Genomic DNA, 15,956 nt, shown 5'->3' on the forward strand with positions numbered 1-15,956 from the left:
TAACATTTATTTTTCTATATTTAATAATATATATTAAGAATATATTTCATTTAATAAATATTTCTTTCAAATATATATTTGAAATAAATATATTACTAAATGTATATTTAGTAATATATATTTGAAATATTTTATTTTTTATTTTAAGAAAATATTTTAAAATTATTTCATTTTAAAATCTAAAATATATTTTATTTAAAATCTAAAATGTCAATCCTCATGCCTTCCAGAATACTAAACACCATTGGTCCTTGAAAAATAAAAATTAATTTTTGAAATTCATCACCTCAAAGATATTTGAAAGCAATATAGCATAATTCAGCTCAGTAAAAATCTTGGTGAATTGCTCAGCTGTTTCTACCAATGACATTTGCTCCTATACACATCAAGGGATTTTTCTTTTAAGCTAAGTATTCTAGAGCTTAACTGAACTATAAAACATAAATCAAATTCACGCTGCCTAAGCTGAGATTCTTCCATTAATATCTCCCTTACATAATTCAAAAAGTTTGATGTGAAGTTATAAATATCTGAAGAAACCCAGGAATGTCAAACATATTCTAGCAACTATCATATGTGTTAGATCCTAAGTATTTGTAAAATCTAAAAAATCATCTCTTAATGTTCTAAATACAGTATATTGATAATAACAGTGATTTTGATTACGTAGTTGCCTTTGTTTTAACCTTCTGTGATTACAGAATACATTTTACCATTTCTAAGCAAAGTATACAATATGATCCTGTTCACAATTTTAGATGAATTCCACTCAGAGTTCATCAGTGAGAGCAATATTTTCAGATTATGACAAAGCTTTCCCTTTCAAATTTAACTACCGTAGCAGAAGAGCAGAAGAAAAATCATTTCATTTGTGGCAGCTGAGAAAACTTCTGGATCATGAAAAGTAAAATATTTTGTGAATCTTCCAAAAGTAAATCAGTTCTCTAGGATATAAAGACAAATACATGTATGAGAAGTGAATGGGGAATATTTTATATAATGAGCACATCTTAGATTTTTATATGATGATTTTATATATGATTTTAAACATTCTATTAATACATATCGAGAACCCACTAGTATCACTGCTATCCAAAATTATACACTAGTATTTCCCTTTCCCTCAGAAATTTTTTTAGCATTCAATAATTTTGTAAAATATGAAAGACCTCTAGAGACCATATCATAGTAAAAACTGAATGCACTGCACAGGATTCGAGGTTTTATCTTCTTTCACTTGACCGTTACACCAATTTCCCCTTTGAAGATTCACAATTCATATTAGCATTTTAAGTGTTCTGAAAAGTCTTACAATTTATAAAACCTTTTTCATTCACGAAATTCCCCAACTACTTTGATTCAAACACAGACATGTCCATTCTTCCATCTTTGTTGGAACACAACAGTTAAAATTAATACGCATATACTTTTTCCTATATGTAATTAATAAACATTTTGTATGTAGATATGGACATATTTTGTGGTAAAACATACATGACGTAAAATGTAACATTTTAACAGTTTTTAACTGTAAGGTTCAGTGGCATTAAGTAAATTCCCATTGTCATGCAACTATCATCACCAGCCATCCTCAGAATTTTTTCATCTTCCCAAACTGAAGTTCTATACCCATTAAATGCTAACTTCTACTTCATCTTACCCTCAGCCCTAGTCACCATCACCACCATTGTACTTTCTTTTTTTTTTTTTTCTTTTTTTGCCGTTTTTGGCCGGGGCTGGGTTTGAACCCGCCACCTCCGGCATATGAGGCCAGAGCCCTACTCTGTTGAGCCACAGGTGCCACCCATGTACTTTCTGTCTCCATGAACGTGACTACTCTAGGTACATCACATACCTGTCCTTCTGTGCCTGGCTAATTTAAATCAGCATCATGTATCCAAGGCTCACTCTTATCACAGCACGTGTGTGAAAATTAGATACATTTTCTGCACAAATCGTTCAGCTACCCAATGTATACCTTTTGATATGTCTGGCACATATTACAATTGAGTTATTTGGTAAAAAATATTTTAAAATATGTGACATATATTTTAGTACTTTTTCCAATTTTATTAACATATAATTGACCAAAGGGTATCTTTGTAAGGTGTGCAATGTACATGGTGAAATACTAACCACAGTAAAGCTGATTAACACAGTGACCATGGGTATGTGTGTGCATGTGCGTGTGGTGAGAACAGTCAAGATCCACTTTCTCAGCTAACTTCAGGTATAAAGTGTTATAGTCACCATACTACACTCTGAATCCCCAGCACTACTTATTCATCTTATAACTTAAAGTTTCTCCCCTTGGACCCAAATCTTCCCATTTCCCACTTAACAAACCTTCTGGCAACCACCTTTCATCTGCTCCGTTTCCATGAGGTCAACTATTTTAGGCTGCACTTATAAGATTGTTCGTGCAGTATTTATCTTCCTCTGCCTGGCTTATTTCACTTAGCACAATGCCTTTCAGGCTCATCCTCGTCCATGGCAGGACTCGCCTCTTTTTTACTGAATAACATTGCACACTGTGTTTGTGTGTACATTTATACACACCACTTCTTGGGTTTATATCCCTAATCCATTGCCAAGAGGCTTAGATTGTTTCAGTATTTTGGCTATTGTGAATAAAATGGCAATGAACAGAAAAGCGCAGATATATTTCCCTCTTAACTGTCCTTATTTTTACACAGGGTCATGTTCGTAAATGTCAAAAAATCTGTTGTTTGGTGGTATAGAACAGTGGTGCTCTTAGGTACTAGGGCAGTAATGAGCATTTTTACTTCTATACTGAGAGGCTGATGACTAGTTTGCCTTCAGCTTTTGTCAACATTTTTATATACCATCTGTTTCTTCCCTCTGCTGTCTTCATTTCTGAAGCCTCGTTGGCACAATGGTTCTCAACATTTACTATGCAGACAAGTCACTTGGGATATTATCACAATGCAGCCTTTGGGTCTGCAGGGCTGGTGAAGGCCTGAGGTTCTGCATTTGGGGCAAGTTCCCAGGTGATGCTGAGGCACCAATCTGCAGTTTGCTATAGCTGCAAACCACTAGCAAAACCCACTGGTTCTTGATAATTAACTGCATTTGAACAACCTCTGGGCTTGTAGGCTCAGTAACTGCATATATTAAAATAATGCCCAAAGCTAAGGGCAACTTGTCCATGCAAGTACGCCTGAGTGAGTCCTGACACTACCACCTGATAAGCCTCACGAGTTCATGCTGACTCATTCTCCAGAACATGCCAAGTATTCCTCATGCTATTCTAACTGCCTGTCCTAGAGACTCATTCTAAAGTGTGCAGAAAAGAAGATAGAAAGGCATTTTGAGGGGCTCATCAACTTAGAATATTTATTTATGAAAAAACTTTGTATTACAAACTTAAATTGGTAAAAAAAAAGAAATTTGAAAATGTGTGCAAAATGTTTTGACGTGGTTGTGAATTTCCGAGAAAGCCTCTTTTATTTTAGAAGAATATATGTACTCGTTTGTCTGTATGTACAATACGTTCGAGCAAAAAGAGCATAAATTATACCCATTCTAATAATGCACATCTATATAAATTATTTCTTCAGAGAAAAAGTGTTTACATAATATACTTATATTGGCATCAAAATATATGCATAAGTATATGGATATATTATATATAATATGACTGTACTTTTACGTCATATCACTTATATTAAGTTAATCTCTATCAAGAAAACATGACAGGCTTTCTTTAAACAGATGAAGTTAGATTATTTGGAAATCTTCAAAAACTAACAAGGAATACTATTTCTGTTGATCAAAAAGATTAAAAAGTTACCTATTGCTGTATTTACCCAAAGAAAATAGAGGAATGGTATCGAGATCCATGGAATCAGAAAAATACCAGCTAAATAATGAATAAAACTTCAGCAAAGTAAGAGAAATAAAAAAATATGTCAAAAATCAAATGCTACAATAATTCCCAATGCTCTGGGTGAGATTTAAGAGGATGTATACAGCCCTATTACCTAATTATAGCCTAAGAATATGGGGAGGGGGAGAAGAAGGGGGATGGGTGGAGGGAAGGTGATAGGTGGAATCACGGCTGTGGTTTATCTTACAAGGGTACAAGTGAATCTTTCTAAAAGTAGAATATAAACATCTTAACACAAGAACTAAGAAAATGACATAAAGGCTATGTTAACCAGTTTGATGAAAATATTTCAAATTGTATATGAAAACACCACACTGCACCCATGATTGCATTAATGTGCACAGCTATTATTTAATAAAAAAAGAAAGAAGAAAAACAAATTAAAAGAAGGGAAGCAGAAAGAATGACTTATTACAAGGAGGAAAAAGAGGAGGGGAAAAAAGCTCAGTTTCCTAAGTTCAATGGGAAAGAAAGAAATTACATTTTCAGTTATTGAAATTAAGAATAATAGAAACTGTTTAGAAAGATGAATTTCCCTAAGAGAAAAGTACCTGATTCTCAGTTAAAAATTAAATAAAGCACAGAAAGGAATCTGGCATATTAGAGAAAATACATTGTCCTCTCTTTGTTCTTTTTGAATAAAAGAAAGCTGCCCCCCAAATCCATTGAGATCGTATCAGTTTATAGTTTGGTTTAAAGCTAGGTGTTTGAGAATTTAACCAGACTGCTGTTTGCCAACAGGCCAGCAGGGAATTTCTCCCTCATATTCCTCCCCATTGGCTCTTAAATCAGCCATCCTCAACCCTCCTAGTGCTGCAACCCTTTAATACAGTTCCTGTGGGTCGCTGAGAACCCATCAAAAGCAGCTCATCATACGGAGATTTTCATTAACAAGGTAGTATGTATGTTACTATGATATTTCTCTCAGCTCAACAAAATATCTCACTAAAATAAAACACTATAGTAAAATAATGTCAACATTTGAATACTTTTTTTAAAAGCCCATTGTTTCTGATATAAAAATTGCATCCATTTAGTTGGAATTCAGGGTTTCTAAAGAGATGCAAGGGTCTTAGTTACAAGTCAACTCACAGGAGAACCATCCCAGGGATTGTACATTAAATCATATTCCACTGGAAATATGATAAGGTTTGAATAGTGATGGGATCTGTTATCATCACTCCTATCAAAGACTCTCCAGAAAGGCCTGAAAGAAAGGAGTTGGGATTTCTTTTTCTTCCTTCCTAAAAGATAGGTGGTTAGAAAGGAAAAAAGCAGGTTAATTAACCTGCTAATCCACGTTAGCAGCTCCTACTATGTGCTTCCACAGGAAAGGCACAAAGACATTCCACTCTTCCACCAAAACGTTACATTAACATAGAGACGTCTGAAGAAATAATGCTAATCATTCCAGAGCAAAAATGAGCATCTATCTACTTCAGACAAATTACCTTATCCAGATAGACAAAAGTTAATTTCCTTTTTATTTTTATGTTATGTTATTTTTATTATTTTTTTTATTAAATCATAACTGTGTACATTAATGCAGTCATGGGGTACAATGTGCTGGTTTTATACATAATTTGAAATATTTTCATCAAACTGGTTAACATAACCTTCATGGCATTTTCTTTTCTTTATTTTTTTATTGAATGGTAACTGGGTACATTAATGAACTTCTGGGGTACAGTATGGTGTTTTCACATACAATCTGTACATGGCATTTTCTTAGTTATTGTGTTAAGACATTTATATTCTATGTTTAGTAAGTTTCACATGTACCCGTGTAAGATAGGTGGAACCACACCTATCTTGGTGTGGGACCACACCTACGGTTTATTATTTATTATCATTATTATTATTAAAGACACAAGCTCAACCTCCTAGGGATCCCCTTGCCTCAGCTTCCCAAGTACAGGCACCCACTACAATGCCCGACTAATTTTTCTATTTTTAGTAGAGACAGGATCACGCTCTTGCTCAAGCTGGTCTCAAACTCCTAAGCTCAAGCAGTCCACCTGCCTTGGCTTCCCAGAGTACTAGGACTACAGGCGTGAGTCACCATAATGACTCATCGTAATGTCAGTAGGCCTGACAAAGCCTACTTTAAATCCTATGAACAGCCATGAATTGGAGCATGTAAACAAACCATGAATTCACTTACAGCAAGTTGCTAGGTCTTCATCACTCCCATCAGAGCAGTCCTGTCGAGAGTCACAGACTGATTCTTGGGCGATGCACTGACCACTGGCACAAGCGAACTCATCTGCAGAGCAAAGCCTTCTGGGTGGGCCCTGGCCACAGGCGTAGACCCAGAGCTGATCAAGCCCAATAAAACTTCTCTGGCTCAAAATAGTCCCTTCAAAGATAATCTTTGGAAAAGAAATGATCAATTTATAAGCTTAAATCTCTTTTAAAACACAAAAATAGCAAAAGATAATAGAGATTATAGAGTTACTGAGAAAAAATCTTTTTAAACAACATAATAGTGTTCCTCTTTGATAATCCTGGCCCAACCTGGTAAGACAGATGGACACATTTGCTCCACTATGACCTCCAAGAAACTGCTTAAGATCTGACAAAATAGTGTCCCACATAACCATTTAGAATATCCCTGACTGCAGACATGTTCCTTGGTCATCATCTTTACAGCTTTCATTTTCAAGGGCTAAGTATTATCTTGACTTACACAACAAAACCTGTATGTAACTATATCTGATTTGTTTTTTGAACTACTGAAATTAATATTTAGATACATGGAAATAAATGTCAGGCAAGTAGGAAGGTATATACTATTAACCAGTTTGGTGAAAATATTTCAAATTGTATATGAAACCAGTGCACTGTACCCCATGACTGCATTACTGTACACAGCTGTGATTTTAAAAAAAAATAGAAATGTTAAAGAAATAAATAGAAAAATCTATTAAACTTGCATAAAAGACTAATTTCCTTAATAACAAAAAAGTACCAATTAAAGAAAAGAAATACTGTTTTCTTCAATTAAATTGCTAGCTTTTCTGGAGGTACACTGTATCAGCAAGTGAAACGACCATACAGTGCTGATCAAGTGTAAGAAAATATCAAAGTATTAATTAAAAGAAAATTAAAATTTAGTTCCTTAGTCATAGTAGCCAAATTGTTCCATAGACCCACACGGCTAGTTGCTACCATAGTGAACAGTGGATATAGAAAATTTCCATTACTTTAGAAAACTAAGCTACCAGGATTAAAGACTGACTCCTTTAGATTTTGCCTGTCCTAATGTTTCTGAAGAGATTTTCTTCTTTTGACAGGCATGAAGGATATATATTTTTTTGTTAAGAACTATAGGTCAAATTTCACTTCGCAAATACATCAACGATTTAAAATTTAGAAAATAAAATTAAATTTAAATCCTGTATAATAAGAAAACTTTGTATGCTGTTATACACTTTCTTTGCAATGAATATCATGTATATGAAAATGACTAGACCTATACGAAAATGACTAGACCTATACCCATGTATTTTTCACATTAGTAAGAGATCAGATATATAAAAGTGATAGCAGTTTGGGTTTTAAAAATTGATTGGTTTAAACTTTAATTTAAAAACCCTATCTTTCTGGAAAAGCTAATTACATTTCATATGTACTTGGAAACCCAGAACAATTGATTTTTTTTTTTTTTTAAATAGTCTTGCTATGTCATCTGGGCTATAAGGCAGTGGCAACATCAGAACTCACAGCAACTTCAAACTCCTGGGTTCAAGCAATCTTTCTGCCTCAGCCACCTGAGTAGCTGGGACTATAGGTTTGTGCCACTGCACCTGGCTAATTTTTCTACTTTTAGTAGACACAGGATTTTATTACTGCTTAGTCAGGTCTCAAATTCCTGAGCTCAAGGGATCTTTCTACCTTGGCCTCCCAAAGTGCTAGGATTACAGGTGTGAACCACCACACCTTGCCACCCAATTTATTTTCTTTACATTTTACTTTATCTTTGAGTTAAAAAAAAAAAAAAAACTTAGTCTTCTATTTATAAAAAAAGAAAGTAAATCATGAGTGCCTCTTTGAGAAAATGTAAGATAAATTATCAACTTATAAAACTTAAGATAGTACCAAAATGCTAACTCAATACGCTGAGCTACAAACCTCAATTTTGTTAAGATTGCTGCAAGACACAATGGTTCAGAAATTCTAACTTCACAGGGCATGTAATTCTGAAAGTCTGCATGGTCCTGTAGTTTATACTCCAACTGTCTTTTGTGTTCTTCCTTTCTACACCCAGAACAATGTTTGAATGTGGTATTTCCATAAAGGAATGAAATTGGTTTCATAATCCACACGTGGATCTTATCATTTTATACGCATCCCCCAGCATAAATACTCCTATGGACTCAATATACAACACAAACATCTCAAGTTAACGTTTTTAAGAGACAGGATCGCCACTGAGCTTATATATGTGTCAGATGAATCTTGGTGCACAGTTATCCAGGTGTTACAAAGACATGAATTATTATACTCAAAATATATCTCAGTGAAATTCAGTATCAGTTTACTATTTATCTGGCTCATAATGCAGTTCCCTTCCCTGGGTACAATGTGCGGTGCTGCTGGTGATAGGAAAGAAGCAGGAGAATGAGGAAACTTCAAACACAGGTAGACCCATTCTGGTCTCTCCATGCAAAGGAAATTTGGCCTGAGAAGGGCTGGGGACAATACAAAGAAGTTAGAAGGTAACTGCTCACCCCAAATATGTAAGTCTCCATCTCTAATTGAAATGCTGATTTAAATTTAGCAGTGACAATAAATTCTTCACTACTATAAACGTAAAAGTTAAATTTACGATCTAAAGAAAACTATTTTTGTTTTTCTTTGGATACCTTAAATGTCTTTAGACCTTCTGGTATTAACATATCTGCTTTCACCCACTTGCTGGCAGTTGATGTGTTGAATGTCCAAGACGTTTCTTCTTCCTTTGATTTGAATAGAAAGACACTAATCATTTTCCAGTTTCCACTCTCCCATTGGCATACATATTCCCTTCATTACGTTATCGTAGGGATTATCCTACCTGTATGATATCAAGTACTAGGAAATTTAAATACTGTTAATAAAAATGAAAAGCTGAATAAAAGGTTTAAAAAAAAACAAGGAAATAAAGCATGTCTATGGTAAAGCTGCTTTTGTTTCATGGATAAAAAGGATTAGAACCAAACAAAAATGTAAATGGACTCTTAAGAGAGATAAAGTACTGTATTTCAAAACTAAAATTCTAGGCCAGATGCATGGCTCATGCCTGTAATCCTAATACTCTGGGAAGCGGAGGCAGGCGGATTGCTTGAACACGGGAGTTCAAGATCAGCCTGAGCAAGATCAGGACCCCCATCTCAAAAAAATAGCCGGGTGTTGCGGCAGGCACCTGTAGTTCTAGCTATTTGGGAGGCTGAGACAAGAGGATTGCTTAAGCCCAAGAGTTTGAGGTTGCTGTGGGTTGTGAGGCCATGGCACACTACCGAGGGCAACAAAGTGAGACTCTGTCTCAAAAAAACCCCAAAAAACAAAAAAACCTAAAATTCGTAATAACAATTGATAAAACCAGTAACTTAAATGTTGATCCCACTAACATTATTACATTTTGTGATACTGTCATGATATTAGAAAACAAAGAAATAGTAAGGAAACATTTAATGTGAAATTAAAAATTATTGTCAGATTAATGTTCCACATAATATCAATTTATATTAAATATTTTTCTATGAGATAATTCATTCCAAATTTCATATAATACAGTTATTTTCTGGAGATTATGTTCTTACAGTTTTACTTTTCCAGTCATTCTTTCAAAGGCCTTTTTGCATCTTCAAAATGAATGCTATACATTTATAGATGAATGGTATATACCTTTATAGTGATATAGCATTCAAGTTTTCAGGTTGCAAAATGTCTGTTAAATTGTCACTATATATTATGAGGTAAGATGATCATTAAAACTCTATAGCAGGTGTCCTCAAACTGGACCCCACCTAGGACATTTATCCAGCCCGCTGGGTGTTTTTACCACTGCTGCCTGTCCTGCTTAGCAGACGACTTGTCCCAGGGCTCCCAGTCTGGCCCTCCAATGGTCTGAGGGACAGTGAACTGGCCCCCTGTTTAAAAAGTTTGAGGAACCCTGGTTTATAGTTTACTCAAAAACTGTGCCTATGGGTGGCGCCTGTGGCTCAAAGGAGTAAGGCACTGGCTCATATGCCGGAGGTGGCAGGTTCAAACCCAGCCCTGGCAAAAAAAAAAAAAAACTGTGTCTATGGTATAATTTATTGGTCTTCATGATTATGACCACGATCTGATGCTCTGAAATAATCCAGCATTTTTCTTAGATTTTATTAGACATTCAAGTGAATTTGACATTTCCTTATAAAACATAGACCAAACTTTTCAAAATACTTACCTATAAGATATATTGATTTTTGTATCAATATAGTGAAAATTCAGAGAGTGACATAATGACGTCTTATATTAAATTCTGAGACTGACTCCATGCCCACCTTCTAATATGAGATAAAAAACAGCCCTGAAAAGTGACATCTAGGCTCGGCGCCTGTGGCTCAAGTGGCTAAGGTGCCAGCCACATACACCTAAGGTGGCGGGTTCGAATCCCCAGCCCGGGCCCGCCAAACAACAATGATGGCTACAACCAAAAAATGGCCAGGTGCTGTGGCGGGCGCCTGTAGTCCCAGCTACTTGGGAGGCTGAGGCAGGAGACTCACTTGAGCCCAGGAGTTGGAGGTTGCTGTGAGTGTGACGCCATGGCACTCTACTCAGGGGGATAGCTTGAGGCTCCGTCTCAAAAAAAAAGAAAGAAAAGTGACATCTAGTGACAATCCCAAGTGACATGTGACACTCATAATTTTTCAGACTCTTCTAAACATGTATCTTCTCACTCAGCTTCATTTATTTCATTCACGTCCAAGATGTTCTAAAAAAAAAATCTATTTTCAACTTAGTCCTCTATCTTGTGATGCCTACTTGAAATTTACAAGTCCTAAATATTTCAGAAGATAGTCTAAGAGCATTAAAATTTACTGTGCTACTTCTTCATATCAACAGTGAAGACTTCCACAGGGCAATGAAGCCCAGGGGGCAAACGTATTTCCATCCGGTAGCTTCCATTGTCACAGGGGGAGGGATGGGAGTTACAAACAGTGAAGACATGCCACTAATTTTTCGTCCAATTCTTTCCTAAACAACTTCAGTTATTTAGCGTAGAGACACTTACACCCTCCACAGATGCTTTTAGTAGCCTCGCTTGGCAAATTGCGTTTATCAATTCCCCCCACTTTCATTTTATGAGAATAATTTAGAGCTATTGTGATCATTTTTCACAATGACTAAGTGATTTTCCTCCATTCTACCTGAAGATGAATGCCTTTATGCTTTTTTGAAAAGTGAGCAGAGTTCTTTCCAAAATTAAATGGCTTTTCACACACTAAGTTAATGGTATACTGTAAAAGAGATCCACATTTTTCTTCCAAATTTTCCTGTCTGATGGCCCAAGCAATAATTTAAAAGGAATAATTTACTCCAACTAAATGAAATTACATTTTATTTCTGTTCTTACTCTCAGCCTCTTACCTAGTTCCTTTTAACAGATGTCAATGTAAAAAAGGAATCCCTAGCCCTGTAAAGGTTTTCAAGTGATGTCTTAATTTTCTATCACCTTAAAATAGGTCAATACATTTTTTTAGGCCTCTTTGCCCACTTGTCCTGGCAGTGGAGGCCCATTCACTGTCTATGGTGAACATATCCTGCTTTGTAAAGTTTCTTACTCGTAAACTTATCTTTTTCACCCTCCATAAAATTTGTTTTACGTTTACCTTAAAAAATACATAAATTTTTTAAATGCTTTCACTCCCCAAACTGTGATCAATAGCATGGATTTATTTTTCAAGAAATATATATATATTTTTGCAATTTTTGGCCAGGGCCAGGTTTGAACCCACCACCTCCAGTATGTGGGGCCAGCACCCTACTCCTTGAGCCACAGGTGCCACCCTCAAGAAATATATTTATCACCATATTTCTTAGAGATGTCCACTTATCCTTTCCACTTCCAGTGAAGAAATCAAAGGTACTAAAAGTCAAGGATGTTAGGCTTTCAGTAACTACTTTTTATGGCATCTGGGGATAGGACACTGCAATCTGGTAATATCCTTCCTTCAAGGAAAGCAAATTATAGCTTTGAAAACTATATAATACTTTTTCTCCCATTCTTGAGATACTTCGCTAAGAAGAATATTTTCCAACTCCATCCATGTAAACATAAAGGAGGTAAAGTCTCCATCTTTCTTTATGGCTGCATAGTACTCGATCCTATTATGAAACTAATTTTTAGCTATCATAGGAAAGCTATAACCCGATTTTAGCCTAAGAATATGGGGAAGGGGGAGAGGGAGGAGAGGGGAGGGGGGAGAATGGGTGGAGGGAGGGTGGTTGCTGGGATCACACCTATGATTTATCCTATAAGGGTACATGTGAATCTTTCTAAATGTGGAATATAAATGTCTTAACACAACAACTATGAGAATGACACGAAGGCTATGTTGGCCAATTGGATGAAAGTATTTCAAATTGTATATGGTAACAACACACTGTACCCATGATAGTATTAATGTACACAACTATGATTTAATTAAAAAAATCAAAAGTAAAAAAAGAAAACTATATAATACAAGAAAAAAAATATTCCATCAGGTATTTTCTTCCCTGCCCCCACTACATGGTCATCTTATTTGTCAGTGGTAGGAATTTAGAAAATTCACAAAAGGAATTTAAAAAATGTATAAATACATTAAATACATAAACTGAACACCCCATTATCCATGGAGTGGACACTCTCATCCAAATAAAAAGACAGGCTGTTGTATGGGTATTATTACAGACATGATGAATGAAATCTAATCCCTGAATAGTTAGATGGTAAAAAGTAGAACTGCCACACCACAAGTAAGCGAACTCTAGAGAGTTATCTTTTTATTTAATAACTTGCCTTCACCTGTATTTTTTTTCCTAGAGATGGGGGGAAGGTCTCACCTTCTTGCCCAGGCTGGAGTGCAGCGGCACAATCATAGCTCACTACAGCCTCCAACTTCTAGATTCAAGTGATCCTTCCTGCCTCAGCCTCCCAAATACCTGGGACTACAAGCTTGCATGACCAGGCCCAGCTAATTTTTTAATCTTTTGTAGACATGGAGTCTTGCTGTGTTGCCTAGGCTGGTCACAAATTCCTAGCCTCATGGCATTCTCCTGCCTACACCTCCCAAAGTCCTAGGTTTGCAGGCATGAGCCATTATACCCACACTTAGCCAGTTTTTTCTACTTCTCAAATTCTAATGTCTTCTGAATAATAATAAAAAAAAATCTTAGGATTCTCTCAAGATATTTCTTGGTTTATTGCCTCAAATGTATACAAAGTTATAAATATTTACAACAGAGAAAAACATTCTATTCGTGGAAAATGTAAATGACCATTTTCGTCAAGAGCTATTTTTTAAACGACAGGTTTGGAGTCCTTTTTAAGTTTATGACAAATCATCAGCTTGTGACTTAAATGTACTTCGATGCAATTTTGCATCAGTGACTGACATGTGTGGACAGGATAGCAAAGAGAATCTCAGAGAAGATAGGATGTATTGCAGAAGACTGTCTAAACTGATGAATCAAACATCAGTCAACACTCTCTAAATGGACAGCCAATTGGTTCTGGTTCGTACATTACAGTAGTTTGCCATGATTAGCTTTTCCTTTTTTTTTTTTTATAATTAGGAGACACCATCACGATGACGTATCTGGAACCAATTTGTTTCCACTCCACTCTTGTACAGTTCTAAAGTCACCAAAGGAATGAAATTACTCATTTTCAATATTTAGTAACTCCATTACATATATATTCACACTTTTAAAATCCACCATTGATTTTCAAAGCAGATTAAAATAACCCTCAAGTTTAGAACATCTATGATACAAATGTCTACTTAAATTTAGAATCATTCATTCAGTGCTTAATAAACAATAATTACCTGCCATGTGAAAAGCACTAGAATAGAACCATTTATATATTAAAGATATCTCTAACTATAATTCAAACTCAATAAAATCATTCTATATGTTTTTTTTTTGGTTGTTTGTTTTGTTTTGTTTTGAGACAGAGTCTCACTTTGTCACCCTCAGTAGAATGCCGTGGCATCATAGCTCACAGCAACCTCAAACTATTGGGCTCAAGCCATTCTTTTGCCTTAGCCTCCTGAGTAGCTGGGACTACAGGAACCCACCACAATGCCCGGCTATTTTTAGAGACAGAGTCTCGCTCTAGCTCAAGCTGGTCTCAAACTCCTGAGCTTAAGTAATCTACCTGCCTCAGCCTCCAGAGTGAGTAGTTTTATAACCCTGCCTTTGTTAAAGAAGGAATTGAAAATTACAGAATGTGCAGAGTACACGGAGGCTCCTGGGGCTGGGCTTATGTAACACAAGTAACAGTCACCAAAATATGGTTGAGGCATAATGGTATGGCATATCCAGCCTGGGAGGGAGAAAGGGAGATACTTTCTCCCCTCTCCCCCCTAAATTTAATGAAATAGGCTCGGTACCTGTAGCTCAGCGGCTAAGGCACTAACCACATACATGGGAGCTGGCGGGTTCAAACCCAGCCCAGGCCTGCCAAATGCATTTTGAGGGGCACCTGTACTGCTAGCTACGTGGGAGGCTGAGGCAAGAGAATCACTTAAGCCCAGGAGTTTGAGGTTGCTGTGATGTTGTGTTGAGAGTGATGCCACAGCCCTCTACCCACGGCAACCTAGTGAGACTCTGTCTCAAAAAAAAAAAAAAATTAATGAAATATATAAAATAGATTGTAGGGCAGTGGGGTATCACATACTACTGCAAAAATACAGCATAGTTCCAGAATGCTAGGAAAATTATGTATGTATTTGGCCGTCCATAATACTGTGATTTATTAAAAATACATGAATGTGTCTGTGTGGGAGTGTGTACCTTGTCTTCACATTCTGGAATAAAGATCCCAAAATGCTTCTACTTTCCTAAGCAATAGGGATGCTAAGAGAATCTTTTATCCTAATATTTGGTCTTTGACATTGGTTCCTAATTCCTAGCAGATCCTAATTCCTAGCAATTCCTAATTCCTAGTAGTTCTTAATTCCTAGAGATCCTAATTCCTAGCAATTTCCCAGCTCATAGGAGTATCTTTCCTTCTAATGAGATGACTCTTTGTGGCCTCCTGAGTGGGGGATGATCACCAGAAAGACCAAGTCGTGATTAGAAGCTTGGAACTTTCAATGCCACCCCTTCCCATACAGACATCTCTGGAAAGAAGAGAGAGGTTAGAGACTGAACTCGCAATCAATCACACCTAAGTGATGAATCCTCCACGAAAGTTCCTCAACTACAGGGTTCAGAGAGCTTCTGGGGGTTCCTGGAGGGGGATGCAGCCAGAGAGGCTGTGGAAGCTCCTTCCCACGCACCGCAGCGTGCTCCAGGCACTGCGCCCCATGCCTCTCTTCCATCTGGTTGTTCACCCCCATCCTTACTGATAATCCTTGAGATTGAAGCAGTAAATATTAATTGATGCTACTGAACACTTATAATCTTAATTTATGTAGCCTCATAGGTGCAATAATTAAAAATTGAGCAGAAAAAGACCAGGCACACCTTTTGCATGAGACCTGTGTAGTCTCATGAGTGCAGTCATTAAAAATTGAGCAGAAAAAGACCAGGTGTAGTGGCTCACGCCTGTAATCCTAACACTCTGGGAGGCTGAGATGGGAGGATCCCTTGAGCTCAGGAGTTCAAGACCAGAGTGAAGCCCCATCTCTAGTAAAAATAGAAAAATTAGCCAAGTGTTTTGATGAGTGCCAGGAGTCACAACTACTGTGGAGGCTGAGGCAAGAGGATCACTTGAGTCAGGAGTTTGAGGTTTCTCTGAGCTAGGCTGATGTCACAGCACTCTAGCCTGGGCAACAGAGTAAAACTGTGCCTTTAAAATATATAT

General features: G+C 36.5%; 1 protein-coding gene across 1 annotated transcript in view; it reads right to left on the reverse strand.

The window, feature by feature from the left end:
* MALRD1 (MAM and LDL receptor class A domain containing 1) overlaps positions 1-15,956 on the reverse strand; it is a 514,668-nt gene that overhangs the window by 453,173 nt on the left and 45,539 nt on the right. Inside the window, exons 9-10 of the mRNA XM_012803304.1 lie at positions 8,779-8,871; positions 6,075-6,282 (exon numbers count right to left, since the gene is read on the reverse strand). Of these exons, the coding sequence (XP_012658758.1) occupies positions 6,075-6,282; positions 8,779-8,871 (301 nt within the window). The remainder of the gene's footprint in view (positions 1-6,074; positions 6,283-8,778; positions 8,872-15,956) is intronic.

This window comes from Otolemur garnettii, unplaced genomic scaffold, assembly GCF_000181295.1.
Source record: "Otolemur garnettii isolate 467f Iridium unplaced genomic scaffold, OtoGar3 scaffold00019, whole genome shotgun sequence".
Classification (NCBI taxonomy): Eukaryota; Metazoa; Chordata; class Mammalia; order Primates; family Galagidae; genus Otolemur; species Otolemur garnettii.